At 39.3% G+C, this 16092-nt stretch overlaps 1 protein-coding gene across 3 annotated transcripts in view; it reads right to left on the reverse strand.

Moving 5' to 3' along the window:
- Positions 1–16092, reverse strand: part of LOC130917198 (E3 ISG15--protein ligase HERC5-like) — a 168089-nt gene that overhangs the window by 85101 nt on the left and 66896 nt on the right. For 2 of the 3 annotated variants that reach the window (XM_057838337.1, XM_057838338.1), the window contains exons 17-20: positions 15382–15522; positions 15119–15285; positions 2426–2492; positions 2286–2356 (exon numbers count right to left, since the gene is read on the reverse strand). In XM_057838337.1, the coding sequence (XP_057694320.1) occupies positions 2286–2356; positions 2426–2492; positions 15119–15285; positions 15382–15522 (446 nt within the window). Of the gene's footprint in view, positions 1–2285; positions 2357–2425; positions 2493–4686; positions 4843–15118; positions 15286–15381; positions 15523–16092 lie in introns of those variants that run through there. The other variant, XM_057838339.1, reaches the window with a different exon arrangement.

The raw sequence follows: 16092 nt of genomic DNA on the forward strand, positions 1-16092 counted from the left end.
TCGTTTGACAGCCCTAATTTTTAGATGAATTTGCATCTGATGTGGGGCCAACTTCATGGAGGTGCAGACAGGGGTGAAAGTGGCTAGATTTCCAGAATTTCTTGCCGGAACGCCCGGAAAAAGGTCGCCACGGAGCCAGGATTTATTTAATTTTATTTTAATCTATACCTAGAACACATAATAAATCACAAGAAGTTTTACACATGCATTAGGCTACTACATTACACTTACTGTAGCAAAGCATTCATGATAAACTGATTTTCATTCAAAATGGTATTTTTTTCCCCAATGATGTGCAAAATAACAAAAAAACACCATATAGCAGTGCTTCTCAATTATTTTCTGTCACGCCCCCCCAAGGAAGACGTAAATGTTTCGCGCCCCCCCAAACTCTCTGCCGCCACTGTAAATAGTATCATTTGTCTATAAAATTACTATTATAAATACGCATCTGCCTAACATTGTGTCCTTTTTTTCTAATAAAGAAAAAAAGTAACATAGATCAACTTATAATAAAGTATAACTTTATTATAAACATTGTTTTGTTTGTAACAGAGAAGACTTGATGTGCATCAATTTGCCTGAATTAAAAAAAAAAAAATCACATCCAAACTAAAAAATACACTCAAGGTACATTTTTGACCATTTGATACAGAAAAATAAAATGTAGTAAAATCAGTAAATAATACCAAATTAAATTTGATTAGAAACATTCACTCATGAGGACAATGTGCCAAAAAATTTGACCGAAATAACAAATCTGAATAAAAGGGGGGGGAAAGTGTCCTTGGACAGGACAGTTTTTATTTTTGCTGCTCACAGTATTTACCTCCTTTGCAATGATGTGGAGTTATTTTTCAATTAGCATGCTAACAATGCTCACTGGCTTACTGATATAACACTGACAAAGCAGGACGATTGTTGGCAATATTCGGCACGTTTTCACTGAAAAAATCAAGCGGCTTAACAATGAGATTGGGGTCTAATGTCTTTAAGTGGCGTCTTAATTGATTTGGCTTCTTGCTGTCTGCTATAATTATTTTTAGACACAGTAAACAGTGGTCTTTCATCATCACCCACTGTATTAAAAGTCAAAGCTAAAAGGCAAACGGCACGAAAAAAGCGCATTCACGGCGGCCGAGGTAGAACCGTAGGTGAGGGCAGTCGTCGTGACGATCCCAAGCCGAAAATGGCACTTCTCGGGCGGCGACGTGAGAACCGGACAAGACAGTGGGTCGCTGCGTGAGTGAGTCCGGTCGGAAAACGGCTTTCGAAAACGGCGGTGGCACACTGCTCTTCATATCTGTTGTCTGTGTGTGCTGAGTGCTCTTCCGTAGTTCAAAAGTACTGCGCGCACTCTGAAAATGAGAGCGCCACTGCCACCCACTGAGTGGATGTGCAAGTACACTTTATTCCAGTACGGCAAAAAAAACCAAAAAAACACATAAAACATGTTCCCCGAGTTCACATGCGCCCCCCCTGGCATTGCTCTGCGCCCCCCCAGGGGGGCACGCCCCACTATTTGAGAAGTACTGCCATATAGTAACCCCAACCTCCATCTACTCATATTTATTTTTCCTCATTTCATCACATCTAAATGCAAAACCTCAATTTTAACTACTTAAGAACACCGGATGTACACTACATTTAAATTGAAATTAATGTAAACATTGACTGATATATACAGTATACGTATATCTTTTTTTCCCAAAGTAACATAAACAAAAATAAGTGCATATGACTTACATTATGCACAGTGAAATGGAATATATTTTGAAGATCACAAAAATATTTACTTTTTTAAATTATAAAGAAATAAATATGTAGCCTAACATAGGTAAATGAACAAAAATAAGTCCAAAGTGCACATTAACAATATTGCCAAAAATTTGGGACAGGCATTTCTGGACCTCATTGCAGTAGTTTGTTTAAAACCTTATTGTGTTCAATCTCACTTTAGTTATATTTGTTTCATCACGAGAACTGCAAGTAATGCTTAATGTATTATTTATGATACAAATTTGGGTTGTTGTTGTTGTTAACAGTAGTGTATGTAAATCTAATATTAGTAGATTGTTTTCTTCTTGGACATGCATGTGTGGCAGCCTGGTATTTGTTGTTTTTCACATGGGGATTTGCCAGTTGCCGTCATATTTTTGGGATCAAAGCACCGTTCCGGCCTCGAATCTTTTACCAGTACGGCATACTGAACTTTTCTGGCCCACTTTCACCCCTGCTCGTAACTAAAAGTATGCTAAACCATGTTAAGAGTTTGATAAACATACTTGTTGGAATCTGTGACAAGCTTTTCAGGGTCTTCGGAATCCAGCTCAACTTTATCACCACCCCAACTCACCTGTGCAAATTAGCCAACAAGAAACATAATCATGGAAGTGGTCACTATAGTGTTGAAGATTTCACATACGGTAAAAGTAGTCTCCATCTCTTTGAGGACATCCGCGGTATAGTCCTCTAGGATGCATCGTAATGCCCTGAAAATACAAAATGACCAGATAAAATCGCAATTTGTGTAGAGAGCATGTTATCCCTTTCATGCACGATTAAATGTTTTACCGTATTGACCCGAATATAAGAAGGTGTTTTTTGCATTGAAATAAGACTAAAAAAGTGGGAGTTGTCTTATATTCGGGGTGTAGACATTATACCCATTCACGACGCTAGATGGCGTCAGATATCAATTAAGCGAATGCTGAACTTGAGGAGTAATGTTCTGTCATGACAGATCTCAGCTACTCTCAAGTTTAACCAGTTTGCATTATTTTATTGCAATGTTTTTCCTTATTCAGATTTTTTTTTCAAGACTACAGTTACAGTTAGACCTCACTTTGATGCTTAATGCAGTTATTGCAATTTTGTTGTTTTATCACAATAGATTGATTTATTTATATTTCAAAAACCAGAAGCCATTCATTTATGAATGTGATTGCACTTTAGTTTACATATTTAAATGTTCAGATATTAAGATTTGAGTGAGGCAAAATCACATGCTTTTTCTCTCAAATATATTGTTATAATCATTTGTTTCAGATGTACTGTAATTATTTATTATTTTTAGTATCTTATTAATTCTTATAGTCTTGAAAAAGAGGGGGGTCGTCTTATAATCAGGGCCGTCTTATATTCGGGCCAATACGGTAATTACTTTCATATAGGACAGGGGTCTTACAGCTGCGGCCCAGGGGCCAATTACTACTCACAGCACACTATTTCGCGGCCCCCATCTAACATCCAATTGTAGTATTTGAGATAGGCAATAAAAAATATATATATAAAATTTTAAATAAAATGAATGAATTCATTGAAGGATCCATTTGCGGGGTGTCAATTAATTAAATGGTAATGAGTAAACATTTCAAAACATTTAAAAACCAATTACCATATTTTCCGCACTATAAGGCGCTCCTAAAAGCCTTCAGTTTATTAATATCCAATTCGCTTTATATGTGGTTAATTACGGTATGAAATTCGCTTTAGTGAAGCTCCATCTAGTGGATGCATAACTCAACCCCAACCCATACTAGTACTACTAGTATTGCTGTGCCCTATAATGCGGTACGCTTTATATATATAAAACCTTTTAAATACGCTATTCATTTAAAGCATAACTTATAATGCGAAAAATACGGTAGAAAAATACAGATAATTCAAAATAAAATACAACTTTAAAACAAATGAAAGCAAATTGTAAGAAATGGCAAAAAGATAAACAGTGGTATGAAAAAGAATCTGAACCTTTTGGAATTTCTCACATTTCTGCATAAAATCACCATCAAATGCCATATGATCGTTGTTAAAATCACACGAATAAAAAAAACTGTCTGATATAACTAAAATCACCCAAACATGTATAGCTTTTCATATTTCAATGAAGATAGCATGGAAATAATGACAGAAGGGGAAAAACTAGGAAGTCAACCCTCTGCCTAAGGTGACTTAAAGAGCAATTGAAACCAATTTTTACCAAACAATTTAAGTCAGGTGTGTGCCCAATCACTGATGAGTGGTTTAAAGCTGCCCTGCCCACTATACAACACACATCTAGTAAGAATTGTCTTGGTGAGAAGCATTGTCTGATGTGCATCATGGCCCGGTCAAAAGAGCTGTCTGAAGACCTGCGATCATGGATTGTTAATTTGTATAAAGCTGGGAAAGGATTAAAAAAAAAAAAAAAAAAATCTCTAAAAGTCAAGTCAGGATGTTCATCAAATGACAGTCAGAGAAGTTGTCTACAAATGGAGAGAGTTTGGTATTGTTGCTTCTCTCCTAAGGAGTGGCCGTCCACCAAAGATGACGCCAAGAGTTCAGCGCAGAATACTCAGAGAGATAAAAAAAAAAGAACCCTCGAGTGTCTGCTAAAGACTTACAGAAATCACTGACACAGTTCAATATCTTTCATCAACTATATGTAAAACTATGGCCAAGAATGGTGTTCATGGGAGGACTACACGGAGGAAGCCACTGTTGTCTAAAAAAAAAAAAAAAAAAACATTGTTGCTCGTTTAATGTTCACAAAAAGGCACTTGATTATTCCACAGAAGTTTTGTCAAAATACTTCGAGGACTGATGAAACCAAAGTTGAATTGTTTGGGAGTAACACACGACGTCATGTGTGGAGGAAAAATGGAACAGCTCACCATCATCAACACATCCTCCCAGCCGAGAAGCATGGTGGAGGGAGTATCATGATTTGGGGCTGTTTGCTGCCTCAGGGCCTGGACAACTTGCAATCATCAATGCAAGAATGAATTCAAAGGTTTATCAGGATGTTTTGCAGGAAAACCTGAGGCCGTCTGACAGTTGAAGCTAAAAAGAGGATGGATGCTGAAACAAGACAATGATCCAAAACACAGAAGTAAATCAACTTCAGAATGGTTTCAGAAGATCAAAATACATGTTCTGTAGTGGCCAAGTCAAAGTCAAAGACTTGAACCCTATTGAGATTCTATGGGTTGACTTAAAAATAGCGATTCATGCCAGACATCCCAGCAATCTGACTGAATTACAGCAGTTTTGTAGAGAAGAATGGGCCAAGATTAGTCCTGATCGATGAGCCAGACTGATCTGCACTTACAGGGAGCGTCCAGTTGAAGTTATTGCTGCCAGAGGGGGGGCCACAAAATATTAAATGTGATGGTTCACTTACTTTTATTTATTTTCTCCCCTTCTGTCATTGTTTGATTACTATCCTCATTAAAATATGAAAACATCTAAATTGTTTGGGTGGTTTAAGTTAAAGCAGACACTGTTTTTTCATCTGTGTGATTTTGAAAAAGATAAGATCACATTTGATGGTGATTTTTTACAGAAATACGAGAAATTCCTAAATGTTCAGATACTTTTTCATACCACTGTATGCATATATTTTTATTAGGTTTTGTGCTCGATTATTTGATTTGTGCTCGATTATTTGATTGGTTTCAGCACCTCCAGTAGAAATGGATGAGACATCTATTGCCATCCATAAATGTTTTCAATTTCCCTCTTTTACTAACTACCACAACACATTCTCTGTGATCTGGGCTGGCAAAGAATGAATTAAGCTAATGATAACTTTTGAATAGATGTCCACTGAAGTGACCATTAATTGTCACTTTAGCTCAGAGGTTGCGCTAGACTTTTTCATTGTCTGTCATTTTGACTGACAGGGTCATAAAAATCCGGTCATAATCTATTTTTACCCGTCACTTAAATTTTTAAAATGATAATAATGACATATTCAATAGCAGCGTTGGTCAAAAGTGGTGCGTTACTTACTCAACTCTGAATAAATTGAAGAAACTACCAGCCATGTTGTGTCTACTCTCTGCTCTGTTGATTTGTCATCCAAGACTCGGGGTGCGTTCAGGTTTGAGAATAGCGCACGTACTTCTGACTCCAAGCTGTTTGTCCCTGTTCATTCAATTAGGCTACGTTCATACTACAGGTCTTAATGCACAAATCCGATTTTTTGGTCATATCCGTTTTTTTTGGCGTGCCCGTTCAGACTGCCTTTGTCCATTGAGACCATTCAAGTATTACGCATGTGCTCTAATTCGCAGTCCGACACGCGCTGGTGCACAGAAGCATCAAAACAAATGACAAGTCATCCGTCATTCCAGGGCTATCATATTTTGCTTTTCAAAAGGAGGACACAAATAACAGACATAAATAATCCCCGTTTAGGCTTATATTCACAGTTTATATGGATCGATAGCATGCACGCACTGTCCGTGCATGTCACACACACATACGGGCAGTTTGCCCTGACTCTCCAAGACGGGCTGCAGCCAGACCCCTCTCCCGACTCTCGGCCGTGTAGGAAATGTTGAAATATAGCTCACATAGAGCAGAGAGAACACTGATCATTCTCATGCTTATCCTCAACCCATTTTTATTTTTTTATGACTGTTGTCAAGCCCGGCCCTTCCCCAAAAGCGGTGTTCACTGCAAGCTAGGCGCTAATAAAGCACAACTGAAATCGGATTTGGGACACTGGACGGTACAGACCGCCGCGACAGTCTGGAAAAATGTGGCCCAGATCGGATTTGAACCACAAAAAAAAAAATGACCCAGATCGGATTTGAAATGGTCCACTTCTATGCGACTTGTCCCGTTCAGACCGTCAAGTTAATGCCTGACACGAGTCGGAAAAACACGCAAAAATTGGATTCGTGCTTTAAGACCTGTAGAATGAACGTAGCCTTAAACAATGCTCTCCAAAGCTTCCTAACGTTTCCGTGTTTACACGTGCTACACCTGAATTCTAGTTCGGACATTTTTCCGAGTAAGGCCAGCGAAGTCATGCATCAAGAGAGACAATAGCTTATTAATATGCTCACTCGTCATCCTGTGGTATGGGGTGTGAATTGCAACCTGTCAAAATGAGTCACCGTTTTAAAAATCCGGTCAACGACGGAAAATATTCGGTTAACGCGACCCCTGTTTTAGCTATAAAGAGTTTAAAGGTTTTAAGTGTCAACTTTTGAATAGCTGTCCTCTGTAGTGACCACTGTCCCTGAAAGTGTTAGAGTACAACGAAAGCAGATTTGTTTCCACCCCAGACCTCTTTCACAGTCATTTAGACAATTGCATGGCATTGCTAAATGCTGTACAGCAGTGTTCCCGAACCACCGGGCCAGGGACCGGTCCGTGGCACATATACTACTGGGCCACACACAGCTCAGTAGAACCCTCTATCCCACCTACTCTTTCAGCCGTGATCACTTCCTAAAATTCTTTAACAATAATATCTCAACTATTAGAAACAAAATAAATGCATTACTTCCAAGGCCTGATAAAGCACAGACTGAAAATTCAGAATCTCCTATAAACCCCTATATTATATTAAATAACTTCACCACTGTAAACCAAATCGATGTAACTTTTGACCTCCAAATTATCAACGTGCCTCCTAGACCCAATCCCAACCAAACTTTTTAAAGAGACCCTGCCTCTAACTATTGATATTATCTTAAAAATAATAAATACCTCATTAGTTACTGGCCACGTGCCTCAGTCCTTTAAATATGCAGTTATTAAACCGCTCTTGAAAAAACCTACTCTTGATCCTGATATCCTAGCCAATTATAGACATATCTCTAATTACCCTTCCTCTCCAAAGTCCTTGAAAGAGTGGTAGTTAAACAACTCTGTCAGCACCTACAGGACAATAGTTTTTTGAAAATTTCTAGTCTGGCTTTCGAGCTCATCATAGCACCGAAACTGCATTAGTCAAAGTAACTAACGACTTGTTACAAGCTGCTGGCGATGGATTAGTCTCGATCCTGGTTCTGTAGGACCTGAGTGCAGCCTTTGACACAATCGATCATAATATCTTATTGCAGAGACTAGAATGGGCCATAGGCATTAGAGGAGCAGCCCTCTCCTGGTTTAAATCCTATTTATCTAATAGGTACCAGCTTGTCAATGTAAACCAGCAATCATCACCGTATTCCAGAGTCAGTTACGATGTGCCGCAAGGGTCGGTCCTCCGGCCCATCTTGTTTACGCTGTATATGCTGCCTTTAGGCAACATCATCAGAAAACATAGCATTAACTTTCATTGTTATGCTGATGACACACAACTGTATTTATCAATTAAACCTGAGCAGATCAGGCAAGTGGATAAACTAAGCACCTGCGTATGAGATATAAATACCTACAGTGGGGAGAACAAGTATTTGATACACTGCCAATGGTGTATCAAATACTTGTTCTCCCCACTTTAGATGAGCACTAATTATCTTTTACTTAATCCTGAAAAGGCCAAAGTCCTTATGATAGGCCCTAAAAGTGTGAGAGACTTTCTAACTGCCCAGATAGTCACTCTGGACAATGTAAGTGTAGCCTCCAGCACCACACTTAAAAACCTAGGAGTTCTATTTGACCCAGACTTATCATTTAAAGGTCATATTAAACAAACCTGCAGAACAGCCATTTTTCACCTGCGCAACATAGCCAAAATTAGAAATATTTTATCTAAAAACGATGCAGAAAATTTAATTCACGCGTTCGTTCGTTCGTATCGAATCTAGATTGGATTACTGTAACTCCTTACTTGCAGCTTGTCCTAAAAGTTCCCTAAAAGGTCTTCAGTTAGTCCAGAACGCAGCAGCAAGAATTTTAACTGGAACTAATAGAAGAGAGCACATCACCCCTGTGCTCCAAGCCCTTCACTGGCTTCCAGTCAAGTTTAGAATTAAATTTAAAATCCTCCTTCTTACATTTAAGACCATTAATGGTTTGGGGCCATCTTATCTCACCGATGCACTGGTTCCATACCGCCCCAACAGAATACTCCGTTCTTAGAATGCAGGTCTACTGGTAGTTCCCAGGGTCTCTAAAAGTACAGTAGGAGCTAGAGCCTTTAGCTATCGAGCTCCTGTCTTATGGAATCAGCTTCCAGCTAGAATTAAAGAAGCCGACAAAGTCTGTACATTTAAGATTAGACTAAAAACGTTCTTATTTGACAAAGCTTGTGGTCAGGCTAGTTGAAATTGGACTAGACTCACAGTTCAGTCTAAGCTGCACTAGAAGATATAATGCTGGGGGAAGTACAGCCACTGAGTCCTATCCCCTGTTTCTTACTCTACAGGCTTTCCCCTACATATTAATAATCGTGGCGCTGCGCCACACCAAAATAAAAGCCGCCACACCTCGTAGATGAGATTTTTTTGTTGTTGTTGGTAAAATTCATTCTAATTATTAATTCGTATTATTCCGCATGACGTCTAAATGAATATAGGAAGCTCATTTTTATGCACTATTTTCCATAAGTCGTCTGAAATAGCACGACAAATACAAATTGTTCCTTTACACGCTTTATTTTGAAAAGAGCATCAGTTCTCCTACTGAAGGTTTGCGCCTGGAGTACGTCGGCACGGAGATCGAAATGGGGAGAAAAAATCCACAAAAAAGGCATTTGAAGTTAATGAATTTACCTCTGGCTTATACTGTAAAAATGACCTTAATATTGACATTGACTTAAGTTCTTTATGGCGTGTCTTGGACCCGAATCGTCGCCTCCTAGCATAGCATTTGCTTGGCGTTGACGTCACTCCTTGTAATTTCAGATGGATTTCGAAGTACAGTATTTGGAAAACACAAAAGTTCCTGAATACGAGGGTCCGCTAACAAAATGACCATTATTGTTGTGGTGATGTAGACCATCACATTTCTAAATATCGAATTAGCGTCTGAAGCTAATTAAATATTTCAGAACGTGAGGCTCACGCTCCCCAGTTACGAAGGTATTAGCTCTCACGTTCTGAGAAGTAGAAATAACCAAATGGTTATGGCAAGCTGTGTATTTTAATGTTTATACAAAGTTTTCAAATGAGGCAAGATCACAGCTGGAGACGCAGATCAGGAAAGCGCACAGTTCAGCGTAGGAGAACTCTCAACTAAGCAAAATAGCAAACAGAGAATCTAGCTGGGACCCAACATGGACAGAAATGGCAAAGTTCAGGTCATGGCTGTACCACACAAATCAAGGTGAGTGTTAAGAATCCTGCGCCTATTATATTTATTCATCCTAAATTCATAATTGTATTATTTTACCTTAAATTCTGGTGTTGAAAAAGGTTAATTGTCTATAAACTATAAACATTATTATTATTGTCTATAACCTGGCATATTCCTTATACAAAAAATTACAAGAAAGATGGCGTATTTACATTGAAAGAAGAATTGTTCATCTCATTGGAAAAAAATCATTATATGAATTTGCACTAACAATCAGAAAAGTAACTCCAACAAAGACTTCAGTTTGAACTGAAGTCGGATTGACAAATGTAAATTAGACATATTTGATTTAAATCGAAATGGGTAAAACATTGAATGTGTTTCAGAATATGGACCAGGTCAGATGTCATGATGTCAAAAATGGCATCACAGACTGATGAATGGCGAGTGCTGCTGACGGCAACTGTCGGCCATTGCGTTGACAGTGCAATGAACAGAGTAAGACATTTAGTCAACTGTACAATGTAAATTAGAGATGCTTGAGTGCCTTTATTTCCTAGATCTCATTTTTTTCTAATTCCTGTGTAGGTGAAGACAGACTTGAGAATCAAGGGGACCATCTTGAAGCACGCCTCACTAAAAATTGACCATTTATTGCTGATTTCCCTTTTTATTTATTTATTTTTAGTCCAGTAAAATCAAATGTTCGCAGGCAGGATGCAAACTTTGCAAAGGTTAAGGTTCTTAGAAAAAAAATAAATGTTGTGAAAAAAAAATCTTATTTGTCATGATTAAAGATACACGATAATATCGGTTACCGATAATTATCGGCCGATAATGGCAATTATGACGTCACACAGATAATACAGATTACAAAAAAAAAATCAACCGATAATGCAATCCGATAATTATATACTTGATTTAGCCTCCAAATGTGCGCAACCAAGCAGTTTTCTCCACTTCTCCACCGCCGCCTGCTCAACCCCTCCCCTCTCTCAAGCCCCTGTGGGAGGAGGGGTTGAGGAGTACGGCATCATAGAGGAGGCGGTGTTACACATCAGTGTTGAGGCGCTCTCACTAGCGTGCGTTGCTTTTCCCGTGTGTGAAATGAAATAAATGACGCTCTCGCCATCTACAAAACAGTTCCACAAGGCGTAAAGAAAGCGTCCTCATTGAACACCACTAACCCAGCAGCCATTTAAAACTGCATCACAATGATTTTTGGAACGAATACGAGGCTGCTGCTAGCGCGAATGCTAAAGCTATTGAAAAACACAAACTATAAAGGAAACTACGGGGCTTGTGACGATACAGAGACGTTGCGGTCATCCCGGAGTCGGGTTGTGTGGGAATGCAGCCCAAAACGGGTGGTAAACTCCCATCTATGGCTAAACACCTCACGAGACCGATAGTCGACAAGTAGCTGTCTTCCGACGGAGCCCGCCGGTCCGGCAGGCCGCCGCCTCGCCCGAGGCGGGCAGAGCCATGCACCAAATACGGCGTAGCGAGCCGGCCGGGGCAGGCGGATATCCGCACGAACTTAGCTGCCGCCGCCATTCCAGTTCAAGACAGAGGCCTAGCGCGGGTGCTAATTTGGCAGCCGGGCGGACTGAAGGGCACAGGTGGGAGGAAATTCCCGAAATGACCCGATAGCCAAACCCCAGGATGAAAAAATAATGCAGTTTATACGACCACGATTCTTTGTGAAAGACATGCCAATCACATCAGTTTTACCACGGACATTTACACAAGTGATGTCAAGAAAGCATGTTCATCATAACGGCGCAGTGGTTAGTTGATAATTTTAACATGCACCAAACCACACAAAGAAGTCATCCAGTCAGTAATGCATTCAGTACGCTTTAAATTTATGACGTCTTAATCAGATCATTCTTCTTAAATCTAGTCAAATAATTTTCCCCATCTTATTTGAGTGTTGAAGACTAGTTAACAGATGAATGCGCCAGATTATTCCACTTACTTGAACTAAATATTGCCATTTGTTCTTATTAAACCCAAACATCTAAAAAAAAAAAAGTCATTTTTCACCGAAATCAAGAAAAAATTGCTTTCAAATAACGTTTTGAACCATACATATTCTTGAATAAAGAACGTTTCTGACAAGTTTTTTTTTAGGATTATGTATAATAATTTATTGCTTAAAATAAGGCTGTTAAGCTTATTTTCAGCTGGCTATTTTTCTTCAAGAAATCTGAGTGAAATATACTTGAAGTGCTGGCAGTTAATTTCACTTATGTCCAATAGATTTACACTGAAAACAAGGGAATTTAACTAGTTTTGAGGAGTTGTGTTTTTGCTGTGTAGTAATGTTATACGTTAGGAATGGCTTACTTTTAAAGCCATTTTTGTGCAACTTATGTATTTACTGTGTAAGTAATTCTTGCCAAAAGTTTACCATTACACAATGTCAGACAAGCTTGTCTTTATTTAGATGTTGGAATTTACCATTTGTTCACATTTGATGTTGGAAAAAAAGAGCAATAATATTTTTCTACAGTAATATTTTCTCTTGTGTATACTTTAAAATTTTACATAAATCTTTTAATAAAATTATCGGCTTGACATTATCGGTTATCGGTTGGAACGAGGAGGAAATTATCGGTTATCGGTATCGGCTGAAAAATGCATTATCGTGCATCACTAGTCATGATATGAAACAAATTCGCCGCGGCACATGATAGGGTTGTCTCTAACGCGGCCCACCAACACCACCACAGCTTCAAAATAAATATTAAATAATTAAATTTTTTTTTTTTTTTTTAAACGACTGCATTCTGGCCCAATCTGCCTACTCTATTGACTAATCCGAGTACAGCTATGTGGACGTCGCCTTCAAGTGTTGTTAATCCTACTTTTAAAAAGTAATTACAGTTACAAATTACTTCTCCCAAAAAGGTTTTGAGTTAGTACCTCAGTTACTTCATTGTACAAGGACAATGCCAACTTGGTGATGATAATTCACACTCAGGAGGAACGCATTACATTATTTTCAATTAATTGTACCCACCTGGACGCCACTAACTGCATGTAAAAAAAAAAAGTTTAAGATGACGCTAGCCACACTAATTGCTAAAGCTAACGAGAGCACAAATTGCAGGCTAACGCTCCGAGCCACCTAACCAAACATCATCACGTTTGCAACGGCGTCACCACCACCTTGCTTCCTCCCACTCCCGCTCTGCTCTCGCCCAGTTTGCTATGACAAAATCAAACAACTCGCACTTCGTTCAACCAAAGTGTAATAATGCGCCCCTTCACATCCTGAGTAACGGTAACGGGGTTGCAAAGATGACAAATGTAATAAATTACATTACTCACTACGAAAAAAAAATAATGCTGTTGTTAACAACACTGGCCATTACTGGGGTGTTTACATACCTTAGTAGCAACCCAGCGTCAGTCAATGTAAACAATAATGTTAGCTGCCTGCTGTTGGCTGTATGCTGCGGGCGGCACAACTCAGCAATGGCGAATGAAGTACTTCCAGTCGTTTTGCTCGGATTAGTCAATAGATATAATTATAAAACTGGATAGGATGTCGTCATAGAAATCAATTGGAGCTAGCATCTATTTTTTTATGTGTCGGAAAACAAGGCTGAAAAAGTGGTTTGTGTTCTTGCACCTCTCTTTAAAATATACTGCTGTATTTTAAGCCAAAGAACTGTTGTGTTTGATAGAACGATGTGCCTACTGTATATGCTGCCATAGCAGATTCATGGCGCAATAAGCCCCCGAACTATTTTTAATTTCTCCGTTTTACCCTGGACCCCCGTTTCCACTCGCATATTTTAAACTTTAAAAACAAATTACGTCCCAATCAAAAAATTGGCGTCCGTTAAATAAATCACGTATATTTACCTTATAACTATCGCTTAATTGTATTTTTTTCATTACTGTCACATTTTCCACAATATTTTAGATGATAAATATTCGATCCAAACAAAGAAAAATGGAGGAAAAAAACATTTAAAAGGGTAAATATATGAAAATAAGGATCTCGACCACTCCTTGACATCTGCGATTTCTGCATCGTGACCCTTGTTATATTACCGTTTTCACCCATAAAATCCCAGAAAAATCCAGCTGTGGCCATTCACAGCTGTGTCTTGACACTTGGTGATACATGCTACATGGAGTTTATGGATCGAAAAGAGGTAGGTACGCGATAATATCTCTTTAAAATCGTGTCGTCTTTAATTCTGCCCTCACGTGCACTCGCCTCCAGGTAGGGTTTTGCTCTTTAATTTTTTTTATTTTTTTTTTTTCAAACGCCCTCCTGTTCAAAATTTTTCTTCCCGTAGAAAATTGAGATTTGAAGCTTTCCAATGATGTATCACACATGCATATAGGACAATTTTGAAAATTGGCCAATATGGGGGTCTGAGAGCGGAACTTCAAGTCACCTGAGTGTTTTCCACCGTATCTATTGGTGCTTGTCCTCGATAATGACATATGACGTAGGTGCATCAGATTTGTTCTCGAAAAGAACAAGCCCACACGCTAGTGAAGATTACTGAAAAACAGACTTCTTCAGACCGCTTTTTACGGGGAAAAGGCCACCTGACGAGTGTGGAGAAGATCCTACGGCAAGTCCACTCCGCATAATATGTGGCTAAAAGTTAGTAAACAAAGCAACGAAGCCGTCAAAGCTACTTTGGCACATAAACACAAAACACCCTTGAATAATGAATAAGCATTTGGAATTTTTGACAAAAAAAACGTGAGCACGAGGGACAGAAACAATTAGTGAGGGCCACCACATTAACAAAAGCGAATGCACTGAGACCAACATACGTCATGGCAAACCGTAATGCTACAGCCAAAACCGTTCACTATTAGAGATTTTTATACCTGTGACCAAGGACATTAGCCGTCAAGTATTTACGAGAGGCCGCTATTAAAAAAAGCTCGATTCAGCATCTGGTGAGTTACATTTTCTCTGCACTTAATGTTCGTTTGTAGCCCCATCACATTGTTTCTATTTACTGTATTTTTCTGCAACACATTAGCTGTCCGTGAAAAAAAGGCGCACGTCACACCACGGACCCGGTGGTGCAAAAAAGTTTGGAGACCACTGCTGTACAGTACAAGCTCAAGTCACCCTGCTTATCTGTTACATTGGGTAAACACTTACTCTCCAATTGTAGGTTCAAATTCCTTCATGTCATCCAGTGAGGGCTTGACGCCAAGCAACTTCTTAAAAAGAACGAGCGGGACGGGCAGATAGATCATGTTGTGGTTCTGCAGAGCCAGCCCGCACAGAAGTCCAAACATGTAGTACATGTTCTCCCCCACCTTTGGCTGTTCCACAGAATGGCCAGGTCAAATTTTGAATTCATGATTATGTTTAACTATGAGAAATATTACTCCATGGCCCTATTCAACAGCATGTCTTACCTTAGGGGGGAACCAGGCCAGCGTCTTACTCTCGTTGTACATGAACCAGTTGGACTGTGGTTCCATCAGCTCATCAAAGACATGGAGGAAGAGGTCTCTCTTGTTGACATTCATCACCCTCCTGTCATCCGAAAACTGCACCTGGGAAGGAACAAGATGTCAAGAGAGACAGTAAATAAACGACTGTCCTCCAGGAATTCCAAGCTCAGTTGAAAATTGTTTTTTTGTTTTGAACATTCCCAACTAATCCCTCATAAAATGGGTTGCTGCCGATTTGCATAAGCATTATATAAAGTTGAAAATCGTCTGAGGTCAGGAGCGATTCTTCCCAGAAGTATCCCCGTGCTCTGAGGAACAAATTTCCAGACTGGTCTGTGATGTATTTTTCTGCTTATAAATAAATGTGTTTAATATAGGTGTTCTCCTGATTTTGGTGGCCCTCCATTGAAGGAGACACATGAGCCTTATTGGCGGCTTACACAGTTTGCGCCCGAAGAAGACCTCCAACAAGCCCAGTTCCGGTCTTCTTAGCCACTTCCGGTTCCTTTGCGCCCAAGGTCGCATATTACCCTGGACCAAGGGTAACACAGTCATCCTCACAGTCATAGACTGTTTCTCAAAGACTGCTCGTTTCATTGCACTACCCAAACTCACATCTGCTAATAAGACGGCAGATCAGCTGATCCACAATGTTTTTTGTCTCTATGGAAT

The sequence above is a fragment of the Corythoichthys intestinalis genome, chromosome 6 (genome assembly GCF_030265065.1).
Source record: "Corythoichthys intestinalis isolate RoL2023-P3 chromosome 6, ASM3026506v1, whole genome shotgun sequence".
NCBI classification, from domain to species: domain Eukaryota; kingdom Metazoa; phylum Chordata; class Actinopteri; order Syngnathiformes; family Syngnathidae; genus Corythoichthys; species Corythoichthys intestinalis.